General features: G+C 44.4%; 1 protein-coding gene across 1 annotated transcript in view; it reads right to left on the bottom strand.

The window, feature by feature from the left end:
- The window catches only part of C8B (complement C8 beta chain), a 457,407-nt gene that overhangs the window by 62,187 nt on the left and 377,462 nt on the right, over window positions 1–17,758 (bottom strand). The window contains exon 10 of the mRNA XM_069642105.1: window positions 14,721–14,874. Coding sequence (XP_069498206.1) covers window positions 14,721–14,874 — 154 coding nt within the window. The remainder of the gene's footprint in view (window positions 1–14,720; window positions 14,875–17,758) is intronic.

Below are 17,758 nucleotides of genomic sequence, written 5' to 3'. Positions count from 1 at the left end.
TTCTTAGAGCACAGATTAATTGAAGAAATTAATAGATCAAGGGACCATTCCAAGAAGTGCAGACTCTTAAAAATAAAAGTGGCAGGCTCTGCATTCTCAAAATAAATATTTTTAAGCTAAACAATCGGATTCACGAGGTAGCATTTTCGGACAAGAAATGCAATATCATTATTATATTGACATCTATTATTTTTCAAAAAAGCTTCTTTCTTAGTTTACCAAATGAGCAAAGACATTGATCAACTTTGCTCAAGGTAATTTAAGGGCACCCATTCAAAATCAACCCGTAGCAAATTAATATCCATGAAAAGCCACTTAACAACAATTCTTTGTTCTTCGGTGATTTGATATTCCGCCTAGTGTACCTCTACAACAATAGTGCAAAATGGCGTGTTTTTATGGTGTTAGGTAAGACAGTGCAGTCCAACTGGTGTGGGACTACACAAGACTTATCCGCTTGGTATTAGGTAACCTGCCTTTTAATACAGGCCTGTACTACACAAGTTGGTAGTGACTGAGCAGTCAAGCTTACCTTAAGAGGGGTAATGTGAGCTGTAGAGCTGTACAATTGAAATCAGTAAGTACAAGTAGCCAAGTAACACTTACACACTTAAAGTTATATATACATATTTATTTATAATATACACAAGGTTTAAATGAGCATTCTTTAAAAAGCTTTATCTACTAGTAACATTCAATCAAAGTTTGGATTCAGTTTTTCAAAGATAATAAAAGTTGGTAAAGACTTTTCTTATGCTAACACATGTTGCAGTCCATGGAGAGACTTCAGTAAAAGTCAGTATTGCACTTATTTCAGTTACGAATTCCGCTATTGAGTTGTTTAAGGAGAGAAAGGTTAGAATACGATTTAGAACATACTTTCAACAGTTTGTAAAACATTTTCAATCTCCTTAAGGGAGGCAGGTAAACTTTTATCCCAGCAATAATAGTGTCAACAATTATAATTTATGAGGGAACGAAGACTGCCAAAGTCAGTAGGTTCGGAGGAGTGCCTTTAGGGAGCCAGGACAGCCAAAGTCAATGGACAAAGTCAATAGTTCTGATGCACTTCTTCTTATATAAACTCTTCACAAAGTTAGTAAATTCAGAAGAAATCACTACACCTCAAGTGAGCTACATTGTAAAGAGCACAAGCTGTTAGGCCATTGCAGTTTAGATCAACTCCAAAAAGTACTTTGCAAGACATGAAGCACAACGCATGGCTCAAAGGTGAAAACCCAGAGCCCCACAGTATCTTTGATTTGAAGAAAAAAGTTCCAGCTGGATTCCTCCTTGCTACAGCTTGGCAGATTATTGTTCCTGGTGGACTCCGTGGCAGTACTCAGTAGAGGGAGTAGCCAGCAATGGATTTCCTTTGTTTCAGCTGCACCTTAGTGTTATGGCACCTTTTCCTCAGCGTCAATGAAGAACAAAAACTCTGGTTGGAAGAAGCTTGCTCCCATGGTCCTGGACTCTGGTGAGGGGACTCTGGATAAAATGTTCATGCTTCAATAGGGTCCACTGGATGCCCACGATGTTTTAGATGGATTCAGACTTTGCAAGATGATGCACTTTTCAATGGTCACAGGACCCCTGGCATTCGGCTTCCCCTGGCATTGGGCTTCTCTTGGCATTGGGCTTCTGCAGCTCTGGTGAGGCACTGCAAGTCGGGGATTGCAGCAAATGGAAGCTTGTCTTGAGGCCTGTTGGTCCCATCAGCCCAAGGGAGGAAGTCGTCCTGTACAGGTCTCCCCAGTCGATATGAAAACAGGGTCAGCACAGCTGCAGGGCTTCACCGGACACTTTGGAGTCCAGGAGGGTGCTGCTGGCGTCTTGTCACATCTTCCTCTTTGGATGTTCCTCTCCAGTGGTCGACTCTGCCTCTAGTGCCAAAACCCTCACTTTTATGTGATTTTTCGTTCATTCACAGCCTATGCTGTCAATCACACAGCAGGGTGGCTGTCCTTTCAGGACAGACAGCAAGGCAATCAGGACTGGTTTCACTCAGGCACACCTAGAGACCAAGGAAAGGGAAGTTTCAGCACCCTCTCTCACTTCCTGCCTTTCCAGACACACTGGAGCCTGGGCAGGTTACAGGGCTGAATCCCGCCAAAGTCAAAACACACAAAGGGCTCAAACTGATTTCAACTAACAGAGTAAAAGACAAGAAGAAACTAACAAATGGAAAATGGTGAGAAAAGAAGACATGGGCCATTTGGCGAAAACGGTCCCCCATGGGTGCTGTACTGCAGCTGAGGATTCAGACTGCAGTAAAAATGCACACTGGTAGTAAAAAGTAAACCACTGCCACCAGCCATGTAAAGTATGTTAGTGAAAGAAAACATTTCACATGAGAAGTCGGATAGGGGATTACTAAGTACGCAGCACTCAGCGTGGTGTGCGCTTGTTCCCACATAGAGAAAGGTAAGTAAGACAGGGATCATCGTACTATTAATGGGAATGGTAGTTCACCCAAGAAAATGTAATTAAACATTCAGAGAAGTCCAAGGGACCTCTTTGTGGCACTGCACCTAAGATATTGTGTGTCACCATGCAAAAAGCAGATGCCTGTGGAGTTTGTCAGACTCCATAAAACAGTGAAAACACAAAAATCCTAGTCAGGAAAAATACATGGGAGAGTGAGAAAAAGGTCCCACTCACTAAGGAGGAAAAAATCACAAGTCCTAAGGTTAAAGGGAATTAGCACAGAAATGAACATTTTCCCTAACATATGGCATCTGATCAGCAACGAGAGGAGGATTTTTTGTTTAATCATTTGCATTGTACTTTGCCAGAAAAGAAAAGTTAAAACACTTATATGTAATCTGTTTAATACTTTTCTGTAGCGTTTAAGCAACATTTGTATTTTGAAAGGAATATAGATATATTTATTTCATTTTTGCTCATTTATAAAGCACACAAACACCCTAGAGGCATCGAGGCACTGCTGTAGAAACCAGTTACTACTTGCATTACAACAGAAAAAAACAGTTGGCTGTTGGATGGTTCACAGATACAACAGTGAAAGTCTGGCTAGGCAAACAACCAGGTTTTGAGGGTTCTCCGTAATACCCAGTATGACGGCTCAGCTCTCAAGGTTGGAAGCTAGGAGTTCCACTGTTTAGTAGCGATGTAAGGGGAGCTCAGGCTACCATGCTTGGACTGTCTAATTTTTGGCTGGCAGAGACGCTGACCATATGGGGTCCTAGTTGGCCTAGATGACTGGAATCTGAAGATTTTCTGAGAAAGGTAAGTGGGAGCTGTGTTGGATTGACACTTATGAGTAATGGGCATGGTTTTTAAGATTATCCCTTCACAGTTTGGGAGCCAGTGAGCTGCTCTCCTGGCTGCCGATATGTATTCCCATTTAGGAATGTTAAGGGCTCCTCTCAGAGTATTATTTTGAATGACTTGCATTTTCTGGAGATTTTTGGAAGAGGCGCCAGAAGAAAAGGACGTTACAGTAATCAATCTGAATACTGCTTGTTCTACAGTAAGGCAACTATCTGTGGTTCGGAAGGGGCTTGCAGCATTTAGCAGTTTGGTGGGGCAGGCTGCAGAGGACGTGATGGTGTTCACTTGGTTTAACAATGAAAGGCTTGCGTCGAAGTATATGCGTAGCATCTTCACAGAGGAAGATACAGGGACCAGGATGTTGTCAATTTTGAAGACTGAAAATTGGTTGTTAAGTTTTTGAACTACCGCCAGGGGTTCTACTAGCAGGATCTCTGTTTTGTTCCCATTCAGGCAGAGACGGTTCTTAGCCATCCAAGCCTAAATGGTGGAGCAGGCAGCATTGAGTGTGTTAGAATCTTCATCAGGGTTTTAGACTCTTTAAATTGGCAAGGACTTCAACTTCAGTGATCTCTTTGAAGTGTAACAGTAGAACAGAGGGCTCAGGGAGGTGGGTGTTTAATCAATAGCAGTGATACCAGGCGGTGTGTGCAAGCTGCCTTGATTGGTGAGGATTTGTTTGTTAAGAGTATCAATTTTCTTGAGCATGGCCATTTGAATATGGGCGCACCAAGCCTCATTCTTGATCAGGCAGGGAATGGGGGTAGCAGGGGTTTCGAGTTCCCTAAGGAGGGTGAACATTTCTCTGTTGCCAGACTTAGCGTTAGTACTTGTGGCATTAACGGCAGCGGATTTGGCAGAGATGATAACTTGTCTGTATAACTTGAATACCTTTGTGTATTCAAGCCGCAAGGAGTTGGATTTTTTTTATTCCATGTCGATTCTGCCAGGCGTGTTTTGCTCCTGAGATTAAGGAGGTTTTGGGTGAACCAGGAATTCGAATGTCTAGCAAATTTGACTTTGTGAGGAGCTAAAAGGGCAATGGTATTTACAGATGTGGCTAGGGTCGAGGCATGGAGGTCTGCCAGAATAGTAGGCTCCTTAGAGTAAGGAAGCTTTAGGTTTGGCGAGCCTTGAAGGGGCAGGATGCCTTTTTTGGTGAGCTTGCATGAGTTACTCACCAGTACAGGTGGTAGGTAGATGGGCTTCAGTTTCTTGGGGTTTGGGATGATGAAGTCGATAATAATATGGTCAGACCATGGGCAGGGGGCATTGGAGACAATAGAACAGTTGAGTTCTGTGATCCAATCAAGCATGCAACCCTTGGCATGGGTAGGGTTGCTAATGCAGTGTCTAAAGCCTAGTGCTTTAAGGGAGTTGAAGACAGATGAGACAAACAAGGCCTGGGGTTCCTCTGGGTCATTAAGGTCAGTGCGAACAGGTGCCCTTCAAGACCCAGGCACTGGCCCCTGCACCCATGCCTCATTGTGCAAGTGGATGGGAATCCACTCTTAAGATATCAGCTGCCATCCCTGATGTCCCCCCCCCACCTCCAGGAACAGCAAAGAAGCACTAACAAGCATACACCCTGCTGGCTGGCTGGCTTATGTCCCCATCAAATTGCAGCACACGGCAAGCCGGGATGCTCAGCTGGGCCCTCAATCAAGGCCTGCCTTGAAGCCACCTGTCTCACCCTCACAGATGCAGTGCATGCCCTTCAAGACCAAAGCACTGGCTCCTGCAGCCTTGCCTCTTTGTGCAAGTGGATTGGAATCCACTCTTAAGATGGCTGCTGCCGTCCCCAATGTTCCCCCTCCTCCAAGAACAGCAAAGAAGCACCAACGAGCATTCAGCCTGCTGATTGGCTGATGCTCGCATCAAATTGTAGCACCTGGATGAGCCGGGAGGCTTGCGTTGAAGGCCCCTGTCTCTCCCTGTCTGCTCCTGACTGCCTTGCCGATGTTGAATATTCACCTGCCTGTAACTGCATTGTACACCATTCCTGCATGGTCTGAGGCACAAGTCTCCCCCACTCCTTGTTTTTCCTGAGGTAAGACACCCGGCATACTTCTGACCATCTTTGTGATCTCCATGGCGACACCTGATACCAATCCAGTCCTCATCACTTCTCCCAAGCTCACATAAGCCCTGATCTCCTACTTAACATCCAATGGCATGTCTCCAAAACCAACCCCCTTCCTACCTGCCCTCCGAACCATCTCACGCTCAGCTCTGTTCCCGTCCTGCCCTTACCGTCCTACCAATGACTTGCTTCATGCCCAAAGCCTTCACCAGCCCTCATAGGGGATGCCACCGTGCCTGCCTCATCTCCACGCCATTCCTGATCACAGCCCTACAAGCTCAAGCACTGCACCCCTCTGGAACTGAATCTGCCCCTCTACCAGACACAGATTTTCATCTCTCACCTTCAGTAACGCCAATACGGCTTGTATGTCTACCTGCTCTTCACATTGCATGACTACTGCGCCCATTGTTGATTTTTGTAATTTTAGTGTAATGAATGTACCGCTGAACATGCTATGTCTAATGTACCTGTCATTACCCCCCACAATGTCACTGCTTAACAATCTATCAATGCTTACGCCTGCCCTATATACTAGATGTCATCCCGTGCAACCCCACCACTGACCATTGTATTTCTGAACATCCTATCTCTAATGTATCTGCCAAACCTACCATGCATATATCACCTGCTTATGCCCCCCACATTCTCATTGCTGACCTAATTACTTTCAAACACGCTGATGCCCATCCTTCCCCTGACACCAGCCAATCGCCCAAACACTGCATACTCATCAGAACACTATGCCTGCTTGCCCTCCTTCCCCTCGTAAGGGCCACTGTGACCCCACTCAAGCCTCATAATGCCATTGCCATTTTACCTCCAACCGCACCTTTCCCACGGCTACCAGCCCTCAACTGTATTGGTTCCCCAATGCCAAATAACAGCCAAATTACTGCCTCTAATCAGTCCGCCCCACTTATCAAAAATCCCAAACCTATACCCAACTGCCCTGCAGTCCTCCAACACCCTATGCACCTAGCACCCTGTTTAGGCCTAACTAGACCTGACATCCCTCCAGACTTCAGAGCCCTCACTCCCTGCCAGAGACCAACATTACCTCGTGGATAGCTGTACACCCTGCCTAGGCCCAGCCCGCTCACAGAGACTCTGTTCTAGACTCCCTAACTCCCCCCTCTTCCAAGGAATGATACACTACTGCCCCATGAGCCCTAAAGCCCCACCACCCTACTCCCCCCGCACTGCTACCACCCCTCTCCCCTCCCCAAGTACACCATCACTCCTACTCCCTCGACCTTCAACACCTTTGCCTGAGCTCTGGTCAAAGCTCGATCCATCTGCGCTCATGCAGCCAATATCCACAACCTTCTACTTTCCAACAACTTGGAACTACTAGCTTTATCATCTGAAACCTGGCTACATGAAGCAGCAGGACCCCTTTTTCTCTCGCCATACCCACCGGATACTCCATCCTATGAATGGACTTTCAAGACGGCCTTGGAGGAGGAGTTGCTATCATCCATAAATCCACCATCAGCATTAGAGCCTCCACCCTACAATGTCTCCCAGGCTACAAACTTCTACTGGCCAAGCTTGAATCCTCCCCAAACCACCATCAATATACTAACCCTGTACCACCAACCCTCCCACACTGGCACTCCAGATACCGACATACCCCTCCGCATCACCCCTCTCCTCAAGCCCAATACTAAATTCTTACTCCTAGAAGATTTCAATTGGCTATAAAGACACCACTGACCACAAGGCCTCTGCCCTCTCATCTACCCCCGAAGAGATGAATTTCAGCCAACTGGTCCTATCGCCCACCCACGAAGGAAGAATCTTTGATGGGATACTTCCTTGTAACACTCCCCTCCAAATGTCCTCCATTGTTCCCTTGCCCTGGTCAGAACATTCTCTGATCAGTTTCACTATCATCGCTACCACCAAAATCACCCCTATAACCAGGGATCCCCCTGTATTACTGCCAGACACACTTGTAAGATCACAGTTGAGTAACTGACCCCCTCCATCCTAGCCTCTCTGAAATCAGCCCCTGACAACTCCACCCCCGATGTCATCCTAGCAAAATACAACACCAAACTGCTCATAGCACTTGACAAACACGCTCCCCTCAAAACCACCTCAGCTAAAAAAGTAACCCCCAGAACTGGTACATCGATGATCTATACTCCCTCCAAAAAAAAGAAACGCTCACTTGAACATCTCTGAAGAAAAAACCCTACCTCTACCAACAAAGCTGCCTTCTAGCATTAAGCTGATACTTACAAAACAGATATCATTGCTACCAAAGCTACCATCTTCAACACCAGAATCACTTAAGCAAGCTCCAACATCAAAGAGCTCTTTAACATTCTTAGAGAGCTCACAACCTAAGCCCCCCATCCAAAAATGTTCCTAAAATTAAATCATTGTGTTCGCTCATCCAATCTGCCCTTGACACTAAAACACAGAATCTAAGGGACAAAGCTATTCTAAAAAAATCCCTTTTACCACCCATACCAATAACCCCTCTGGTCAGCACTGCCATGACCGCTACCAAACTTCCACAGTTCTAATTCACTGCTGTCTCCCCCTCTGATGTCATCTCCACCATCCAGCAGCTGAAAGCATCCAACTGTGCTGGAGACACCTTTCAGATCACATTGTCAAAATGTGTGCTGAACCCTTGGCACCCACCATAGCCAGCTTTATTAATGCATCATTCAAATTCAACTCAATTCCCACCACAATTAAAGAAGCTTGGGTCACGCCACTCTTAAAGAAACCCACCCTAGATCCTACCATCCCCACCAACTATAGCCTGATCACCACAGTACCCTATCTCCTCAAAATCCTGGACCGTACTGCATACCTGCAACTTCAATCTTACCTTGAAAACCACAACCTACTAGGTACCCATCAATCAGGCTTCAGGTCAAGCCACAGTACGGAATCTGCCCTCCTTGACCTTAAGATCCAGCTTGACTACATCCGAGACAATGGTGAGCTTGCAATCCTCCTCCTACTAGAACTCTGTAGCAGCCTTTGATCTAGTGGATCACGAAATTCTCTGGATACACCTCACCACAACCTTCAACCTTGCACCGGAAGCTACCATATGGATCCAATCATTCCTATCTGTTCAATCCACTGGGGTCTTTGTGGGCTCCAAATCAGCTGACCCCGCACCATCTCCCACAGTGTCCCTTCACCTCCTTATGCATCGATGGAAACACCAAGCCCCTCTTCGATCACGTAGACAGCCTCAACATACCCTACACCAACCTTACCAATGACACGCAGGTCCTCCTCAAAATCACTGGTAACCATGAGCTAGATTCTATTAACATTAACCACATCTTACACGCATGGATGGCCACCCATCATCTTTGTCTGAATGACAAATAAATGTAGCTCCTCATCATAGGCTCACCACACCTCCTCAAAGACCTCAGTCCTGCCTTCACCTCCTTCCGCATCGACGGATACACCATCCCTGTCTCTGCCCATGTCAAACACTTGGCGTTTAACTGGACGCTGAACTAAACATGCTGAAACATGTCAAAGCAATTGCTTCTTTGCGGCCTATTCCATCAAACTTATCAACCTCTCCAGAAAATTACTTACCCTGAATAACTGTCTCAAACTACCTAGAGCCATCATAGGCAGTAAACTGGATTATTGCAATGCCATCCTAGCAGGGACCTCAACCAAAAACATTAACAAACTCCAACTGCTATAAAACAACGCACTCAGAACAGTCTGGGGCCTGAAATGCTCTGATCATATCTCACAAATCCGATGGGAGGTACATTTACTCCCCATCATAGCACATATTGAAATCAAACTCCTTACTATCCCCTACCGCTGCCTACATAACACTGCCCCTCCTACCTCACAAACCATATCACCAAGAAACACAACACTCGCAATCTCTGTTCCTCCTCCACATCAACCTTGTTCACACCCATATATGCCGGAAAGAGAGCCATGATACCTCCGGGTCTGGGCACTACCAACAAATACAATAAATAAATAAATAAATAAATAAGGCCTAGGTTAAGATCATCCAGGAGGGTGATTTTGGATAAAGCATTAATATTGTCTGCAAGGACATGGAGAAGATTATCTTCAAAGTTAAGGGCTGGACCAGGAGGGCTGTAGTCGAGGTGGGTAGTGATGGTACTAGTAAGTGTGATGGACAGACAGCTTGATGGAGAGGATCCCTTCATTCACTTCTAGGCAGGAATTGAAAGGCCTAATGGGGAGGGAATCATTGGCCACAATGGCAACATCTCCTCATCTACTATTGATACAGTCTTTACAGAAGATGGTATAGTCTGGTGGGACAGCTAGGGAGAGGGCTGGCCTGGATGCTTCATGCAGCCACATCTCAGATATGGCCAGGGTATCAAAGTTCCTAGAGGTGTGGGGGTCATTGATGTCTAGCGCATGCACCAGTACTGAGCGAGTGCTCATTAATGCACAGTTCAAATGAGTAAGTTTTATAGTAGGAATGGTGTGGTGTTCATTGGGCCTGATAAGGTTATGAGTATTTGGAAGGGACTTATTTGGTGGAATAGCTTAGCTGCTTGGCAGTAGTACAGTGCCGGTGGCCTCATGGGGTGAACTAGGAGCGTCTGGTACATGACTATTGCTAGTCAGCATAAGGCAGTCTGGCAGTAATGCAGAGTGAAGGGCAACATGGTGGGAACTAGGTACATTTGACGCATAGCAATTGCTGATTAAAGCAGGGCAGTCTGATCATAATATGGTATTAGAGGCATCAATGAGGCAACCAAGTACAATTGACACTCATGTACTGACTTGAACAGGGCAGTCTGACGTTGATGCAGTGAACACTGTATTAACGTCAGACTACCCTGTGTGAGCCAGGTGAAGTTGTCACTGTGAGTAATCTGAGGGAATACCTTCATCTACTCCCCTTGGATCTTACTCTCAGGTGGCCAGGGAAAGGCCATCACTTTTGGATACTGACCCTGCGGGTGGATATGCGAGGGAGGATCACATGCGTGGAGGGACCTCTGGGAGATGGAAGAGGATGTCTTCAGGTGAGACATGGTAGCCCCCTTTTCTGTATGAGAATGAGTCCTATCCTCCCCCTGCCTTCGTAGGGTATTGCAAGTCTTTTCCCCTTTCACACACACACATACTGTCCCCCACTCATATGCCTTTATGCCTGGGACGAGTAAGAGGCAGTTACGAGTAATGCACATTTCTAGTCAATTTCATCACTCTGGTACTGGGACGAGGAAGCGGGAACTAGTAGTAATGCACTCTTCTAGTCAATTTCACCACTGTGTTTACTGAGATAAGGAAAATGCCTATGGAGGGTCAGGCATGTCCAGGTAATTAGTACAATTATAGTCCGGGAAAGCACTTGCATATGCAGCCCATTAAAAGACTACTGGTGCTTAAAAGGAGGGCCAGAAATATGGAGGGGAGAACCTGCCTGGAGAGAAGGCAGAAGCAGCGGGGGGAGGTTTGGGCTGGAGCTGGACGGGCATAGATGACGCTGTGTGTTGCCAGAGGGTAAAAAAGGTGGTGTGACCCAAGCGGACCATGAGAGGGACAGAGCCCCTGCAATTATCTGAGCCGAGTGTTCCCAGTGGAGCTGGGGAACAACAAAACCTCCCAACCACCACAGGACACTGCGAGCAGAAGCTCCTGATGCGTACCCGGGAGTGAAGAGGAAGACAGAGAGAACAGAAGGAAGGTGCCCAAAGGAGTAGACAAGCCACAGTGAATGCGGGAAAGTAAATACTCGTACCGGAGTGCTCCAGGGGTAGGAATTGGACATTTAAAGTTAGCGATCAAGCAGAAAATCAGGAGAATGGGGTTTGGAACCCGAATTAAAGAACATTGAATTATAAAACAAGTTGCAAAGTGTTTTGGGAAATACAACAGCATATACAAATGGGGTTTGGAACCCGAATTTGAGATACCTTGAATCTTGAACAAATTGCCAAGTATTTTGTTAAAAACAACTGCGTATATTGAATACCGAACTAAAGAGAGGATTGGAGATATTTTGTATTAAAGCACGATTGGAAAGTGAATGAAGTGCTATTGCGAAAGTAGTGAAATCTGCTAAGAAGCATTGATGAACAAAGTGAAAGCCTGTAATGAATACTGATAAACTAAATGAAACGCAAGTGTGAAAGACACATTGCTGAAATGTTATGAACAAGGTAAAAGCAATGTGGTGGAAGAGGGTATACACCACAGAATAAAGTGGATACAAGTTGTAGCAAAGCCAAAAGGTTGCCAAGGAGACATCATAGCACATGTTAAGTACTGACACTGGTATAAGGTGAAAATCCTGTGTTGGTCCGGGGACTGTGCTGGACAAATGCTTGACAGAGGGTCTGAAATACTAATTATATCAAGGCCAAACAAGGAGGCTAATAATGAAAAGTGGCATTAAGTGGTGGCACATAATGCAGGCTATCAGAGAAGATACACAAGTTAATGACCAAGTATCCTGGGCCATTAGTTGCGTGACCTGTAATGGGTAAACATGTGGTTCATCAACTGCACCTAGACTGAATGACCCGCTCTCATATTTAGGAACAAACCAAATAAAAACAAATGCATTACAAAATGGCAAGGGTTACCAGTTGCATGACCTGTAATGGCTCGACCGTGTGGTCCGGCAACTGCACCTAAACCGAGTAGCCTGACTTGGGAAAGAGCCAAGGAAAGTCAGAAGACACATGTTGTGTGATATAAGTATTGAAGTGAAAGAAAGCATCTGTGTTAACTATTAAGGAATCTAAAGGATTATAAAGTGAAGCAGAATGTATTGCTGAAAGTCACGATATCCTTGAACTGTGTAAAACCTGGAGAAGGAAACCCTGAGATAACTTTGAACTGTGTTGAACTTGGGGCAGCGAACCCCGAGATATCCTGTAGCTGTGTTGAACTTGGGGAAGGGAACCCGAGAGATCCGGGAACTGTGTTACACTTGGGGGAAAGGAATCAAAGCCTTTTTTAAGGAACTATTTGAACTTGGGGAAGGTGAAGGTGAAACAATCCAGAGCTGGAAGAAGCCTCACAGCTCTATTTTGAAAACTGTTTATTTTGGTGCTGACATCCATACACATTGTATATTTTTAGTTCTGGGGGCAGGTATAGGTTTTGGACACAGACAGATTTTTAAGTTGAACTTACTGACATAGACTGTCCTTAGTTTCTTTAGGTAGGCGAATCCCAATTTAGCATAGGGCAAGTTAGACCTTACTCCATCCTGACATATAAAATAAAGTCCTTTTGTTAAGAAAAGTGCATCTGTTGTCTGTGTCTTGCTTCATAATGCCTTCACATCACACAGCAATGACTTGTTAGAACTAGGCAGTCTAGCGATAATAGCATATTAGAAGCATCATGGGGGAACCAGGTAAAATTGGCACACAGATACAGCTATTGTTGACTGGCACCTGGTAGTCTGATGTTTATACAGTGCTCAGGGAATCATGGTGTGAACCAGGTACATTTGGCAAACAACAATTACTTATTAGAGCACGGCAGTCCGGCGATAATAGCATATTACAGACATCATGGGGGAACCAGGTACAATTGGCAAACAACAATTACTTATTAGAGCACGGCAGTCCGGCGATAATAGCATATTACAGACATCATTGTGTGAACCAGGTACAATTGGCAAACAACAATTACTTATTTGAGCAGGACAGTCCGGCGATAATAGCATATTACAGACATCATGGTGTGAACCAGGTAAAATTGGCAAACAACAATTACTTATTAGACCTGGGCAGTCCAGCGATAATAGCATATTACAGACATCATGGTGTGAACCAGGTACAATTGGGAAATAACAATTACTTATTAGACCTGGGCAGTCCGGCGATAATAGCATATTACAGACATCATGGGGGAACCAGGTACAATTGGCAAACAACAATTACTTATTAGAGCACGGCAGTCCGGCGATAATAGCATATTACAGACATCATTGTGTGAACCAGGTACAATTGGCAAACAACAATTACTTATTTGAGCAGGACAGTCCGGCGATAATAGCATATTACAGACATCATGGTGTGAACCAGGTAAAATTGGCAAACAACAATTACTTATTAGACCTGGGCAGTCCAGCGATAATAGCATATTACAGACATCATGGTGTGAACCAGGTACAATTGGGAAATAACAATTACTTATTAGACCTGGGCAGTCCAGCGATAATAGCATATTACAGACATCATGGTGTGAACCAGGTACAATTGGGAAATAACAATTACTTATTAGACCTGGGCAGTCCGGCGATAATAGCATATTACAGACATCATGGGGGAACCAGGTACAATTGGCAAACAACAATTACTTATTAGAGCACGGCAGTCCGGCGATAATAGCATATTACAGACATCATTGTGTGAACCAGGTACAATTGGCAAACAACAATTACTTATTTGAGCAGGACAGTCCGGCGATAATAGCATATTACAGACATCATGGTGTGAACCAGGTACAATTGGGAAATAACAATTACTTATTAGACCTGGGCAGTCCGGCGATAATAGCATATTACAGACATCATGGTGTGAACCACGTACCATTGGAAGAAAGATACCTCTATTTCTGATTAGCACAGGGCAGTCTTGTGAAAATAGTGTATTAGCGACATTAGAGGCATTCATAGGACCCATACCATGTTCAGCAACATCCACAGTAAGTATATCATAGGAGGTTGAGCCCATCTGGCCGTTCCCAGTGCGGCGTGGAGAACTCCCATAAGAGGGCCGGGAGATTGGAGCTACGCAGTCACAGTAGCGGGACTCTGGGCCTCACATGCAGTGCAAGTCACATTAAAGGTGAAGTTAGAATGACGTGTGAAGAGGCAGTTACTGTTTAAGGAAGGCGTGGGGCATGCAACCGTATTGTAGGACTCAGCAGAGAGATTGGTACGAGATCAGAGGAAGGCTTTCCTTGATAATGTCGGGCGAGAGGGCCTCTGAGCTCTGCCTGTTCTGCAAGAGAGATTTCTGTTTCGGAGCTTGCAAGGGAGAGGGGTAGATTAGAGATCGTGAATGGCCGTTTCCCCCAAGGGAAACTTAAGTGTTTAGATTCCCAGAAGAAACGTGTGTTAGCTTGGGATTGCCTCATTAGCTTTGTATTGCTAAAAGTATATACATAACATCCAATTGTCAAGTTCATTTTAAGTTTAATACAATAAAATGTTCCTAGTTCAGAAATGCATGTGATTATTCAGTATTACAAAGCAGTTCCCCCACATCATCTATCTTCAGTAAGCTTATTGGGATACTTGTTGAAGCACTATCTTCCCAATACAAAATAAAAATACAGGACAAACAACAAAGAACCAACATACCTTTCAAGAATGGTAGTCCATTATTGCGACAGGCAGCACAGCGACAAGAGCTTGTCTCAAGCTCATACTCAATGAGGGCACGTTTCATGTTATTTTTCAGTGTGCTTGCACTAACAAAATCAGCCCCTGTCACCAGTTCATAGAGAGGTTCAGCCTAAAAACAGAAAGATTCATACAGTTGCCGTCAGATACGGTACACACTTAATCTCGATCAAGGAATTCTATGCATGATAGTAGGTAAAACATTTAGTGAACGGTAAATATAAATATTGCATATGTTCTAGCATTTGGGTAATGATTAAAATATGCCATGTAAACATGTGCCAGTTTATTTTAAGAACCTTTGACATGAAAATAGACCCACGGCCAGCATGCAGCCACATTTCATATGCCTGTTTGTGTCGCCATTAATATTGTTTTGTTATCTCTGAAAATATATGTAAATGTAACCAAAAAAAGAATACTTTTTGTATACAAGCTGTAGTGGAAAAGCTGAACCTTCAGTCCTCAAAGACTCACCTGTGTCGTGTTGCCTTCTCATATTAACCATGTGCCTAAGATACATAGTACCAAACATCTGTTCAACAGCCAATCATGACTCCTGTTCCCCAAATTTGACTACTTTATAAAGCACCAAGATTTAGATTATGCTAAGGATTTAATGCTGTCACTAGGGTTCAATCATTTAGTGTCTACTGTATGCAGGCTATTTCCTGAAAAGATCTGGGACTATGCTTATGTGGGGACTGTCTGTACTCGTGGCCAGCTCGCCTTTTGGTTGTAGCCCCTGAGTTTCTATCCAGGGCTACAACCAAAAGACCAGGGTTTATAGCTCCTCAACACAACCCCACCCCCAAAGCGACGTCTCTGACTGTAGGGCATAGTGTTTCACGGTGATTCAATTAGAGGCCTAATCTTTGCTCTGCCATTTGGACTGTTCTAGACATATCACCATAAGGAGTATTATGCACATGAACAATCATGAATCGTAAACACAGACCTGTCTGGCATTTGAGAGGAGCCATTGCATCTGTGTGTAATTGAGTCTGAAAATTGAACATCCACATGGGTCTTTTAACCAGTGGTTGATTAAAATACTTTTTTGCTCGTTTTCCCAAAAAAACGAGTGCCAGGGTTTTCTTTGCAACAGGAGCGCACTCATTTGGAAGTGGATGGATGAATGGCTTTCTGTGCTGGACATTTGTACCCCATGTCTATGAGTGGGGCTTACATTCATCTTTGGCACCCACTGCAACTTAAGAAGGCAGAGCGCTCTAAGTAAATAAAGCCACGTGTGTGAACACACTATACAGGAGCTGCTGCGTCCCACACCAGTACGAGTGTATTTATGCTGTTTTCTATGTATTTCTATATCTGCACGATCTCCCTTTGTTTCTGATATTCGTGCACAAAAATTAGAAACACAAGTACCGCGGTTAGCAGTGCCCACATGTAGACATGCGCATATATTAGTGCTATATTACATCGCAAGTGTTTTTTATTGCCACACAGTGCAATAGTAGATACAAATTATTGCACCTCCACCTGGAAAATGTTCAAAGTGTTCAAAAGTGGCAAAAAGTGCATAGAGCTTTTTCAAGAGAACCATCGATGCTGTTCTCTGTGGAATTTTTCCACTCAACATAGCTGAACAAGAGGAAGCGAAGCAACAAGCAGCGGCTTAAGTGTTGTTTAAAGGAGACATAACTGTAGGAAACAAAGATGAACCCACCACATTATCAGCTGGACTCACCTTACAACAGATCATGGACAAGTTAGAAAACAGAGACCCAGAGTGAGAGGACAATGCAAGAGGACCTGAAAGCTAAAATATTCAATGGGCCTCATTACGAGGCTGGCAGAATGGGTTTACCGGCACTGGTAATGGTGCCGGTGCCGTTAAACCCACTCTGCCCTATTACAAGGTCCCCTCGCAGGACTCGGAAAGGACGACTGGTCAGACCAGACGTCCTTTCCGAGTTCCGCGAGGGGACCGGGGAGCTAACAACGGTCCCGTTGTTAACGGGCCCGTTGTTAGCTCCCTCCCCATTCCCATTGAGCCCTATCGGGCTCAATGGGAATGGGGATCAACTTTTACCAGGCCCATGGAATGGGCAATTACCAGGTCCACCAAGGTCGGCATGACCCAGTAATTGCCCATTCCATGGGCCTGGTAAAAAATCATTACCGGGGCACGCCAGCCTCGTAATGAGGCCCAATGTGTCTAACAAAGTTTTAACACCGATTGAACAGTCAGTATTAACATTGGGACTTTCATTTCTACAGTAGCGGCCTTTGAGTTCACTGAATTAATAAACAATTTATTTACATTTGTGAGAAAAATAAATTGGCCAAATTTCATATGCCCAAAATTAATAATGGACCACAAATTTCACAGGAAGAAATCAAAGAAGTTAGTCGTTTATTTGAGTGTGGACCTATCAGTACTGACATGTTTGGACATTTTACAAGATGGGGACCATGAGACTGTTGATTTAAGTGCTGAAGCAATATTGAACAAATACGGCTCGCATACAAACATGAGCACAGAAAGCAATTTAAAGATTAAGTATACATTCTGTCCTAATATTATCTATGAAAAAATCAACCTGTTTAAAGAGTTAGTGCTGAAGGATCTTAAACAACTAAGTGAACACATTCCAATGGACAAATACAATTTAAGTGTCCAACAAAATCAAATGATAAACGATTTGCAATCATCCAGTGGCATTGTAATTCACCAGGTGGATAAAGGTGGAGGAACAGTTATGTGGGACAGGAATCTATATTTGATAACCAATTATCCAACACTGCTGAATATCAAGTGGTGGCAGAGCAAGAGTTGTTGGATACTAAGATCATCTATGATGAATTGATGAATGCATGGTTTAGACTGGCTTATTGGATTGGGAAAACATTTTTTTTCTGAAGAGTAATCATCCTGTCACTCCAATCCTTTATCTAGTTCCCAAGGTTCACAAGGATCTGTGAAGACCTCCAGATCGTGCGATAGTATCCTCCTTGAGATCAATTTTGGA

The sequence above is a fragment of the Ambystoma mexicanum genome, chromosome 1q (assembly GCF_040938575.1).
Source record: "Ambystoma mexicanum isolate Mex_15411 chromosome 1q, UKY_AmexF1_1, whole genome shotgun sequence".
NCBI lineage: Eukaryota > Metazoa > Chordata > Amphibia > Caudata > Ambystomatidae > Ambystoma > Ambystoma mexicanum.
This window is presented reverse-complemented; position numbering and strand designations above follow the sequence as displayed.